The sequence below is a fragment of the Peromyscus leucopus genome, chromosome 2 (assembly GCF_004664715.2).
Source record: "Peromyscus leucopus breed LL Stock chromosome 2, UCI_PerLeu_2.1, whole genome shotgun sequence".
In the NCBI taxonomy this organism is placed as follows: domain Eukaryota; kingdom Metazoa; phylum Chordata; class Mammalia; order Rodentia; family Cricetidae; genus Peromyscus; species Peromyscus leucopus.
Genome location: NC_051064.1, coordinates 110,504,329 through 110,516,687, shown reverse-complemented (window position 1 = coordinate 110,516,687; position 12,359 = coordinate 110,504,329). Strand labels below are relative to the sequence as shown.

At 51.6% G+C, this 12,359-nt stretch overlaps 1 protein-coding gene across 2 annotated transcripts in view; it reads right to left on the bottom strand.

Annotated features, from left to right (window-relative positions):
* Window positions 1-10,968, bottom strand: part of Glis1 (GLIS family zinc finger 1) — a 195,357-nt gene extending 184,389 nt beyond the window's left edge. For both annotated transcript variants that reach the window (XM_028888345.2, XM_037202785.1), the window contains exon 1: window positions 10,580-10,968. In XM_028888345.2, the coding sequence (XP_028744178.1) occupies window positions 10,580-10,835 (256 nt within the window). In that variant the 5' untranslated portion in view covers window positions 10,836-10,968. The remainder of the gene's footprint in view (window positions 1-10,579) is intronic.
* Window positions 10,969-12,359: the final 1,391 nt, after the last annotated feature.

Here is a 12,359-nt window from a genome sequence, read left to right as displayed (position 1 = left end):
ATGGGGGCAGAGAGGCAGTGTCTGCACCTCTGGAGCCCACCCCACAATCAAGCCCCCTCCCTTCCTATGAGACACCAGTCACTACCAGCTGCATGTGCATCTTGGCCTGACCCAAGGCCAGTACCTGTTGTCAAGTTGAGCTGATGCCACCCACACCCACCTCAATGAAAGAAAGCTGTCCCTGACCATTCTCCACCCCAGTGTAAAACCAAGAGACTGGCCAACCAGACCCGTGTCCTCCACAGCTGGAATTCAAACTCTAAGGAGACTCATCATTGCACCAAAAAAGACAGAGCGGAGTGAAGGTAGAATACGGCAGTGTAGAGGGGAGGGACAGTAGCCATCGGCCAGCCTAGGCACGAGACCCAGGTCTGCCCCTCAGAGGGACCCAGACCCATACCTTCTCTGCAACAGATGCACCTGCTGCATGTCAGTCCCTACCCCACAGGTCTACAGACTTGTCATCTCACTCCAAGTCCACCCTCCATCTAACAGGAGGGAGACGGAGGCTTTGAGTTCAACTGCGTAACGTGTAGTTCTGACTCCCAAGCCCCTGTGGTTACCTTTCTCCAAGTAACATGACCCCTCTCAGACTCATGTGGCCATGAAGTCCACAGTGGTGCACAGAAGGGTCAGAAAGCCAACACCATCCCAGGAACTCTACCTAATCCTTGTGGACCTAAGTTTTGTGGGGGGCATCAGTCTTCATCCACCCTAGCATGTCTGAAAGCCGCCATCATCTATTCCAAGTCTCGGTTCCAACACCCAATCTGAAATTCTTCATCTGAGGAAAATCGGGGTCAAATGTGTAGCAACCACTACTTACCTGCTCATGTGCATATATGCTTGTGTGTGTCCCCACATACATGAGGCCAGAGATCCATGTTAGGTTTCTTCCTCTACTGTTATCCACCTTATTTTCTGAGACAGGGTCTCTCACTGATTCAACAAGACTAGCTGACCAATGAGATCCTGGCACAGAGTGTCCTCTACCTGGCCTGCAGCCTGGCCACTCTAGAGACTTGCAACCACAAAAGTCTGCCACCCCTGAAGTCAACAATTCCCAACAAGGAAGGGAAAGGGCAGCCCAGAAGAGTGGGAAGATTTGCTAAGGTCACCCAACAGGTTAAGACAGAGCTCACAGTGAAGACCCCGAGATGGCACTGGAAAGACAACAAGGCTGCCTAAGAAGATCACTTAGCACCTCACCAGAGCACTAACATGCAGAGGGCATTTGCTGGGGTCTGGAGAGATGACTCCATGATTAACAGCACTCTTAATCTTTCCTGCCAGCTGCTCTTCCACAGGACCCAAGTTCAGCTCCCAGAACCCACATAGCAGCTCACAGCCTCCTGTAACTCCAGCTCCAAGGGATCTGGTGCCCTCTTCTGGCCTCTTCACGCACTGCACTCACATGCACATACACATAATAAAATCAATCTTTCTCACAGAAAGCCTTCGTATGTCCATCCTTAGAGAAAGAAAACAGGAACATCGAATACTCTCTTCATAGCCCACAGCTCCCTAAGGGTAGCAACTGGGTCACCATTTCCCAATTTCTTGGTCACCCACCCTGAGTCAGGTCTGTGCTTGGCATCTGGGACACAGTGACAGTGAGACTCCACCCTGTTCTCAAATCACCTAAGCAATAACTGCCACAGTGTGAACAGGTCTAGGCAGAAAGAGGACTTGGGGAGAGAGGCTCCTCGGATGAGGTGGCTCTTCAGCTGGCAGGAAAGATTAAGTAAGGTCAGCGTGGTAGAAAGGAAGGAGGCAAAGCCGGTCCCTGAGGTTCCCATGCCATTTACAGCAGGAGCCACAATGACAACTGCTATAATTATTAATGAGCATTCATTAGGAGCCTGTCTGTTTTATGCACTTATACTTTGTGTTAACCCATCATCCCTCATCACGGCCTGCTGAAATTTTGACTATTACCCCCAATTTATGGATAAGCATGTTGAGACCACCGAGTCACAATGTGAACCTGGTGGCCTGTTCCAGACCATGTTCCATACCCGCATCCTCAACCAATACTTCAGACACTTCACGGACACCTCAGGTCAGCCCTCGTGCTGGGCACGAGGGTACAGCAGCGAGTATCTTAGCAATCTCTGTTTTCTCCCTTGTTCCGCAAGATGATGTGAGGATGTACAACGGTGACTAAAAGAAGTCTGTGGTCTATAAGGGAAGAAGGGCAGAGGAAAAACTCCACTTAGGGGAACACAACGAGAAGTCTGTACTGCCGTGGAACTAGCAAGAGCTGACGGGGGAGCCAGCCAGTGAGGGTCCTGTTGTCCCACCGACGGACAGGTCAAGATTGTTAAAGCGCCTATGAAGACGTCTGCAGGACAAATCTGTGTCTGCCCGGACATATGCCTACGTTGCTCTGCTTGGAAAACAGTAACCGACTTGAAAAGAGCGCTTAAGATTCGGATCCACCCAGACCTCACCAGGCTGCAGCTCCAGCAGCAGGCACTAGCCGTCTAACGGCAAGCATGCTCTCGTGTCTAGGAGACCCGGATACCCTTGCTGCCTAGGCCTGGCCATATTAGAAAGGTCTTAAACAAGAAGTTCTGAGGATTCACAGTCCGGGATGTCGGCTTTCCATCCGTGCCCGGGCCCCCACCCCTCCAAGTGCTCCAGTCTGCCTGAAATCATCCCCTCCGAAGGCCCCACGAGAAGCTGCGGTGCGGACATATTCTCACAAAGCGCTACGTAAGTACAAATGACTGTTTGATCAATCATTTGGCCTCAGTGTGGGATTTGGTCGGAATTAAAGCCATCTGGCTGGGGGGGGGGGGGCAGAGAGAAGGAGACAAGCAGGCGGGAAAATGACCCGCCCCCTCCCCCAAAAAGCATTGTTAAAATATAACGGGGGGAAGCCAGTAAAGTCTGTGCTGTTGTTTCAGCCTAAGCCACTTAATCCTTCAGCACATAAAGCGACTTATTTTATGACCTTTTCCCTTTAAAAAGTAAATCAGAAGACGCTGCCTTGAACTCAGATATCTCTGAAACACACTACTCATCCCTCCCAGAGAAATATCCTGTTTCATAAACCTTCCTCGAGACACTTGAAACTGCGGATCACTAAATGCCTCGCTTTAGGCATCTGACATTCCAGAGAATTAATATTTAAACTTATTATGGGAAAAAAAAGAATTGAGTTTGGTTGAAGCATGAAATATTTAATAGTATGTCCAAATTAGAAGCCTATTCTGTTTCGCACTGGAAATGCCAATGATATTACCTGGGCTTTGCGCTCAAATGGGATAAAATGCACCGCAGTATTCAGATAAAAAAGACACAATTTCAGCCTTTTCCTCTAGAGGAGGGAGGGGAGCCAGGCTTTGGGAGCGGAAGCCGCCCAGTTTCATTTTATAATACACTTAAAATCATATTATCATTGTCTGCCTTGAGGAGCGCATAGACACCACCACCTAATCACCAAAAGCTGCGGCAAAATCTCAACTGCGCAGAGGCCTGGCCGGGTGCTGGTCTCCTTCACCGGGGGAGGGCTCCCGCTCCTCTGGTTTGCTGGGCTCACTAGGACAAAAGTATTAAGTGGTCTGGGATAAAAATTAAGCTTCAATTGACACAGTGGATCCTGGCAGCCTCTGCCGGCACGTGTAATTTATTTACAGGGTTGGAAAGTCGGCAAAATACATCATCAGCTCTTATACAAACTTCTACTAGGTATTAAATACCCAGCGCTCAGAGAAGTAATTCAGATGGTCCAACCGCTTTCCAAAGTAAACCTTATCCCCAGCCCTCCCGAGAGCTTAGAACAGCAAATGGGATCTGTCTTTCTCAAGTCGGGCTCGCGGCCCTTCTTGGTTTCTTTCTAGGGCTCTATTTTCCAGCAATTTAAAAAACAAAAGCAACTGCGTCTAAAAACCATAAGGTGGTGGGCGGCTAACAGGACACAAATAGGAAGAGCATGCACCACATCCCTGCTGCCGCTTCACAAGGGAACCAGGAAGGCCCCTGCAGCTCTGTCCCCCCAGTTAGTGGGACTCCTTCAGCGTGTACAAGTACAGGCGTCTCATGAGCACACGGTACAAGGCCAGGCTCAGCCTGGAAGGAGACCTCTGGGCTTCATCTGACCAGCTCATCACTTGACACGAAGGATCCATTTCTAAATCCAGTTCTCAAGGTCAGTCAGGCCCCTGGCGTGCCCACACTGGCAAGCCCACCTTTATCTTACCAGGTGCTAAAGATAAAATGGCTGCTTCACGATCCCCTGAGCCACTGGCCTCTGCAAAGAATCCTTCCACACCACAAGACGGCCTCAGCCAGGGGCTATAACCTGCAATAACCCTGGGTGGGGTGGGAGGGCGGGGTCCCGCCTCTGCTTCAGAGAAGGGAGTCTCCATGGCCAGCCTGAGAGTCCTCACAAGACCTCACGAGACACAAGATTTGTGTCCTCAGGAAGGACACATCTCCAGGTGGGAGCGGGGAGCGGGGACGCAATGCAAACCTCCCCAAACCTCACTCTGGCCTGCGAGCTGAGAACTCGGTAAGGGGGGACCCGGGGATCCCAGCCAACCATAAGGCACAACAAGTTTTATGAAAGGTGTCCCACGGGAGTTTGTGCTTTAGGGGGAAATACCAGCCTCACTTTCAGACAACACGGTTCAAATGCCAGGCTCTCTACTTCCTGCCTGGCCAACCTTGGACAAGGCACTTCCTAGCTCGTTCCTCACCTGCAGAATTCAGAGAATGCCTCTTTGCTTTCCGAGAAGGGACGCACAGGGACGCCAGAGTAAATGTACTCACAGCTGTACCATGTCTGGCCTGGCACACAGTAGGTGCTCAATAAAGGTTAGTGTGCCTCCCTTTTCCTTTCCCTTCTATATTCACCTTCAGCGGTCAGGATTTAGAAGGCGCAGTGAAAAGCCCTAGCCTGGCCTAAAGAGAAAGATAGACTCTTTCAATGCCCAAGGTCTTCCTAACTCTCTCAGCTTAGGATATATAGGGTCCTGGGGATTCAGAGCACAAAAGGGATATGGATCATCCAACCAAACTGTTCCCATTTTGAGAGGAAAATCGAGGTTCAAAGCAAAAGGCCTAGTCCCTTGCATCAAAGTTGTACTATGGTACGTGTGTATGCTCCAGGCTGTTCAACCACAATCTCCAAATAAATTCAGGCCCTACAGGAAATGCATCCTTCAGTTCACAGGCTGAAGAAGGCCCCTCTCCATGCATCTGACTCAAAACGCTGACTTTAAAAACACAGCTCATAATGCTAACACAATCCTCCCGCTCTGCCGGAACCTTCTGAAGGAACAACGCTTTAGAGTTTAGAGGGGAAGACAGGAAAGGAGAAAACAGATGCATCCAGTGGCTGGAAACTATAAGACCCCCGGGTTAGGGCTGCGTTCTCTCCACCCCCACCCCGGCGCAGCAGCCTGTTTTCTTTCGGTTTCTTATAAATAAGGCTTTGGGAGACCCAAGCAGCCACAAAACAGCAACCCCCCCCCCCCTTCTGCTTTCCTTACTCAGTAACTCAGCTGTCAGTGCCCGGACTTTGCTTCCAATGCCGAAGACTTTTTTTTTTTTTATTGTAAACTATTAATTTGGGCAGCGGCGGTTGATAAACAAGCAATCCATTTTCAACGGCTAGAATCATGAGCACCGAGAAGTACAGATGCTTCACAAGTCTGGGGCTGGGTTTTTGTTCTTCCCGGCCTGGAGTTACAGCTTGTGCTCTCTGCAGTATTCAGGCAAACTTTTCAAAGCCCACTGGAGCTGAGTTCTTCTCCCCCTGGAAGTGAACATTGTGTGCTCTTTATACACAAGAATAAACTAGCCCCAACCTAAAGACACAGCATGACTCTTTAGGCCCAAACTAATTGCAACTAAAATCTAGTCTGGGGAAAAAAGAATATTAGCAAACCACGGGTGATCGTTTAACTTCTGATGTGTGCGTGTGCGCGTGTGTGTGTGTGCGTGCGTGCGTGTGCGTGTGCGTGTGTGTGTGTGTGTGTGTGTGTGTGTGTGTGTATGTACTCGCACACACATGCATGGTACCCCTGTATCAGTTTCAAAATTTCCAAGAAAATTCTCTTCTTAAAGTAAAAGCCACACACAGTTAGTGATGGTCAACTTCTAAATACAGCTTATTTGTTTGTCGTTTTTTTTTTCCTTTCTAATCCTATCCAAAAAAGGACTGAAACCCCTATTCCAAACTTAAGTTTCTCCTCTCCTCTAGGATGCTGGCTAAACTCCATGAAATAAAACCGAAGAAAATGATGATTATGCAACCTTCAGAGCAAAGAACATAAGAATATAGCTTTTAAATGACTCATGCACCTATGCCTGTAATGAGATTTTGACGCACTTTAAAAATCAGTGTGCTGGTTGGATTCACTTCTCACGCAAATGAAATGCGGGGAGATGCGTAACGAAGACGGGGCGGTTTTCTTTTTCAAAAGTGTGGAGAAAAACCACGGCATAGAAAATTCACGACAACAGAGCAATACACCCTATCAGATTACACAGCCACGAGGGTCCTGAGACCTCGGGTCAGCTGAGTGCGCACTGCAGGTAAGCTACAGAGCAACACGGCCCCCACTAAGGCAGGATCTGAAGCGATGGCTCCTTTCCGTTCTGCCAGCCAAGTCTCAACAGCTTCTAGAGAGGTCGGAAGGCAGGAAAGGGAGAGCAGTTCTAGCTGTACAAAATCTGAAGGGAATCCTCGGGAATTATATTTCCGCTATATGTCTATAAAAGGTCTGTCGGATACATAACTCCTGCGACTGTAGACGCAACATGTTCCTATCTAGTTTGTGTACACACACACACACACACACACACACACACACACACACACACACTTGTTTCTCTTTGTCTCACTGAGCCTGACATTTGGCCAGCAGGTTTTTCTCCCCCTTATTTGAAACCTCAAGCACTGAAAAAATTTGGATCTGATTATTTCCGGATCCCAGGACCAGCACTTTAAAATGGATGAAATGCAAAGCAAATTGCCCACCAGAGCCAGAGGGGGAAAATGCTTTAAAAATAACTTACACCTTTCTATTACAGATGTGTTAGCCTTTCCTGACCTCCTCGGAACCCAGCAGTAGCTTCCTGATCTGCTGCAAAAAGCTCCACCAGATAGATAGTGTGCACACTGAAACCATCCCGCCCGCTCCACACCAGCAGCCCGACGCCCCGGCACACAGCCTACAATTGCTCTTTGTTGTTGTTGTTGTTTTATTTGTTTGTTTGCTTTGTTTTTGTTTTTAAGCTACAGGACTGACCGCTTTGGGGGATTTACGGCCATGTTCTGGGGACTGTTTTTACTAATGGCAGAGTTCACATTTGTGGTGATCGTCATCAATCTCCCTTTTTGCTCGCTGTGTAGACACTTGGTAAAAAGGGCCCAGGCCCACTGAGTCGCTGCGAATTAAACAGTACCATCATTATTCGGTTTGGACAGATGGAATCATCTGGTAAACTACAAAGTCTTCAAGACATGTCATAGAGACGACTACCAATTTCCAAACATTTAAGGCAGGAGACATCCCAAAAACAAATGCAGTTAAATTCTCTGGCGATGTCCGGAAGGCCCCACTGATGAATGCCAGCTCTAAACTCAAGTGTACACATGGAGATGGTACAAGTTTCAGAACCATAAAGACCTGGAGCTAGAGGCCTCAGGAACTGCCAGTCGCTTTGAGGACATCCAGGAACCTCTATGCATTCCCCATAAAAAGGGAGTCCGTTTCCTGAGAGCCAGTGTGTGCCCCATCCAATACAAGCACTCCGCGGATCTGTTCCCTCAGAAAAGCCCACGAGGTAGGCAAAGACAGATGATGGGAAGTGTGTGGATACATTCTGAACACTGAAGGCCTGTGTATAGACCAGGCATCATCGGCCACAAAGCTGTCCTCCAGCGAAAGCCCAGCTGTTTTCCTTCTTTCCAGGACTTACAAAAGAGTGTCAGGTGTTTAATAATAATTTAAAAAATGCTGGATTTGGCAATTTGACCTTCCCACCTCTTTGGAATCTGGATAAATGAGACTTGGCCATAAACAGATAGTGATTCTTATCACAAATGATGATGACGTTAGTCCATGATGTCACCCCATGCCTAGTCCCTCCTGGTCCAGACCTGGAACTACTCATTAGCTCAATCCCTTCGTGTGCTTAAGGTCTGTCCAAGGCAGCAGGCACATCATTTGAACCCTGACCCCACACCAAGTGTTGCAACCTTCTCTCGCTTCACTGGGTAGCAGAGGCCAAGGAAGACCCAAGACACAGCACTTCCTGGCCTCTCCTGGCCGGTGCACCAGCATTAGTGCCCTTCACATTTAACATTTAAATATCCACGCTTTTTCACTCCTCAGTCTGGCGCCCTTACCTCCAGTTCACTGTCCCTAGCATGGTGCCCTGCAAGTATTAATAAAAGTGACCTACCTTTTCAGTAGTTCCATAGCATCCTTACTACCCTGTGTTACTGGCCCTGCAACGGACATGATCACCTCCATGCAAATGAAAATCCAGAGGCTGAGAGCATCCAACACATTACTGTCTCAGTCCTAAAATGGTCTCGTCTAAGTCCATCTCCAGGAGGAGACCAGAGGCTCAGAGGAGTGAGCTAACTTTCCTGTCATCCCACCCATTGCGGCTGGATGTCTTAGCATTTCCAGCACAGCCAATAAATATGCTTCAGTTGGTATCTCTGCTAGTCTGTTTCTAATAAGCCTGAGTGGACGGGGCTGGACAGCACACATTCAAAGGGTTGTACGGTTGGGGGGGGGGACTGTTTTGGTGGGGGGAGGCCTCGGAAGAAGGTGTCGTTCCCTCAATGATGTTCCTAAGAGGGCACCCTGAGAAGACTGGGAGGAAGTTGCTCTTCTCTCAGACTACCCGCCTTGACACTGAAGAACATGTAGACTTTCCTCTCTCTAACCTGAGTTATCCTAGACCTGCATCCTAGATGCTACCCTACCTTTGGGCCTCAGCATTTTCACCTTTCAAATGGGTGCCATCGACTCTACCCCAACAGCCCCACAGCTGTGAAGAAAAGCAATTTAGAAGCCACTGGGAGACTGTAACTAGAAAGTCCAGCATGAGGTACAAAGGATCTGTTTCTCCCATCCATTTTACCTTCCCTGGCCTTTCCAAATGTAGCCCTGATTTTACAATCTTTTATACAGGGGTGATGTGTTGGGGGTAAAACATAATTGTGATTGGAAAGGATGGAGGCAATACGCAAAGTATCGAGTGAAATGCTTCCAGTCAACGACAAAACATGGGTTGTGTGAGGGACAGCAATAAGCAGGGCTGTGCGGGACTCGATCTGCAGATGATGGACATGAGTGTAAGAAAGGACCTGTACTGGAACCCAGCAAGCCAGGGAGCTCTCTGCAGCAAGCATTACTGAACGCGCCCCCACCACACACATTTTTTTTTCTGGTAAAAGTCCTTAAATATGCACCCCAGCAAAAATATTCTATAAGCATTTCCCCCATATTCATTCTCCTATAAAAAATTACTCTCCTTGGAGAAGAGACTGAAGACAAGAAGGCCCTCTCCCTACAAAGTCAGAGAGGACTCTCTGCACATTTATTTCTTCCAACCAGGCTGGGAACTGGAAACAAGCTGGCCTAAGGTGCTGAGCTGATGCTAAGAGGGCCTACAACTATAAAACACTGGCTTTGACGTCCTTGTAAACCACCTGGGACGAGAGTCAAGGGGTCCCGGGGCTGACATGCTCACACCCCAACGCTGCTGGTTCGGCTAATGGGAATCAAAAAGCAGAATGGCACATCCCTTAACAGTCTCTCTAATGTCTGGTTAATTATCTGTTAACATGAAACCTATACATAACAGGCCGGTAATAATTAACTATGATTGGCTGAGTATGTTCAGGAGAATACCAGCACCTGTCCCTGAATTTGCCCATAGCGGGTTCTGGACTTGCCTTGGCTTCACCAAACACAGAAAAGCCACTTCTGAGTCAACATCTGGCCCAGACTGGATTACAGACTCAGAAAAACGTCTGTCAGGAGTCATGAAACCATCTGGCATAATAAATTCCTAACTTGACGAATGGGGAAACTGAGTTTCCTAAGGGAGAGATCCTACCAAAGTCCTCTCTTTTCTTTCTTTCTTTCTTTCTTTCTTTCTTTCTTTCTTTCTTTCTTTTTCTTTCTTCTCTCTCTCTCTCTCTCAGAGAATATGGGATAGTTCAAAGTATGCCTTCAGCTGCTTAGAAACAGTTACTAGACACAGAAGTTGATACACTAACTGTACAATAAAATTTTGACATTTCGCATGACTTTTTATCAGAAACATACAGAAGCAAAATTATGTAAAGTAAGCTTTCTATATACACATTTCCTTCCAACACATGCCTATTTGGTTTAAACTGGATGCTTCCAGGCACCGGCTCAGACTGACAGTCGAATCCCAAGCAACTGCAGAAATACTGAGGAACCCTTAAGAAAAAGTTCCACGAAGTTCTCAGAGAACCCCTAAAGAGACGGTGAGGCAGCAGCGCCGGCACCCGCAGCCCAGACGGACCTCTGCACACCCGCGGTCAGCACGTTAGTGCTGTCGGACTCACCCTTGCCGCCGCCGGCCTTGGACACGCCATAGTCGCGAGGACTCCGGGGCCGGAGGAGGTCGTGGGCGCGGGGTGGTGGCACGGGCAGCCGAGGCAGCAGCTCTCGCGGGTTCCCGTCCCCGCAGCCGCCGCCACTCACGGCAATCCTGAAGGCCATGTGCGCTCCCAGGCCGGCGGGCCCGCGGCCCGGGCCGGGCGCACCAGGGGCCTCCTTTGGCCTCTTGTCCGAAAGTGCCTCGGCCACCTCGCAATGCATGGCGCCGGGGCGGGGCGCACGGCTGGGGGTCGCGCCAGGCTCCTGCAGAGGGGAGAAAAGCACCAGGCTTTAGAGTTCGGGAAGCTGAGCCCTCCGCCCCCGGGACCACAGTTTGGGCAGTCACGTTCTACTTAGTCTTGATCGCTAAGATTTGTCAGCGTCGCCGCACCAACCCTATCCCTGAGCCACCTGACCTCGCGCACTGGGGTCGTCCCCCTCTCGCTGCGGTCGCCCTGGCCCCGCGCACGTTCCGGTGAAGCCCACCGCGCCCTCCCATCCTAATCCGCTTCCACCCAGGGTCAGCCCTCTTCGGACGAATGGCGAAACTAAGGCCTGGGATGAGATGGGAGTTCCTGTCCGGAGTTCCCTAAAGGGACAGGGAGAGGGCAGCAGTCGGGACTCCCCGAGCAGGGTTCTGGGAGAGCCGGAGTGGGCTCAGATGGGTCCCTGGCTGCGCACCTCCTCCAGGTGCTCCGGGGCAGGCTGGGCAGAGCCCGGGCACTGCACACGCACGGCCGCGGGGTACAGACGCACACCTCCCGCGAGCCCCGCCACTCGCCAGAGGCCGGGCAGAAGATGAGCGCGCACGCCCACGGCGCCGCGAGCCCACAAAGCGCACCCGAAGAGACACACATCCCCGAAACCCGGCGCGCGGGAGCACGCACAACCAACGTCGCCCACGCACGCCGGCTCCCACGCACACTCGCGCCGGGTCGCTGCGCACTCGGAGACCAGCCCTGCCACACACACACGCACACGCACGCCCATTCACCGGCTCCCACTCCGCAGCGCCGGCAGCCGCCAGTCTCACGCCGGAGCCTCGGCATCCTCTCCGGCATCACTCCCGCGAGAGCGAGGCCTCAGGGCCCCCGAACTCGCCTCGCCCCTCGGCGCGCCCCGCGCCATCCCTGAGCTCGCGGATCTGGACGCCGCTGGGTCCCCCGGCGCGGGCCGCGCCCCTTCTCACCTCGCCGCGGGCGCAGCGGCTCGCGGGGCGCACAGCACGGCGCGCCTCCTCTGGCGCCGCAGCCCCCGCAGCCGCCGCCGCCGCCGCCGCCACCGCCACGGCCGCCGCGTCCTACGGGGCGACACTCCGGGGGCGGGGCGGCCCGCCGCTGCCACAAGCGCTCGGGCCGCGACTCTCGGGGGCTGCCGGACTAGGCCAATGGCGGCGCGAGGGCGTGCCGCTCGCCTGGGGGCCTGGGCGGGGCGGCGCGCGCCCCGGCTGAGGTTTTGACAGCGGCCGGCCCCGGAGCCCTGCACGCCGGCTGCCGGGACTCTGCCGGACCTTGCGGCGCCGGGAGGAGGAGGGCGAGGGCCCGAAGGCAGAGCCAGCGCAACCCGGCCTCTTCGTCCCCTGCCGGGCGGGATCCTGCTTCTCCCCGGCAAATGGGAATGGCAGTACCTGCTAAAGCGGAGGTAACAGATGCAAAAGGGCTCGACAAGTTATTTTGTTTGGCTTTTGAAGACTCCAGCCGGCTCACTCGAAGACGTCGCACAGATGATTTCACGGCAAGTCGATGG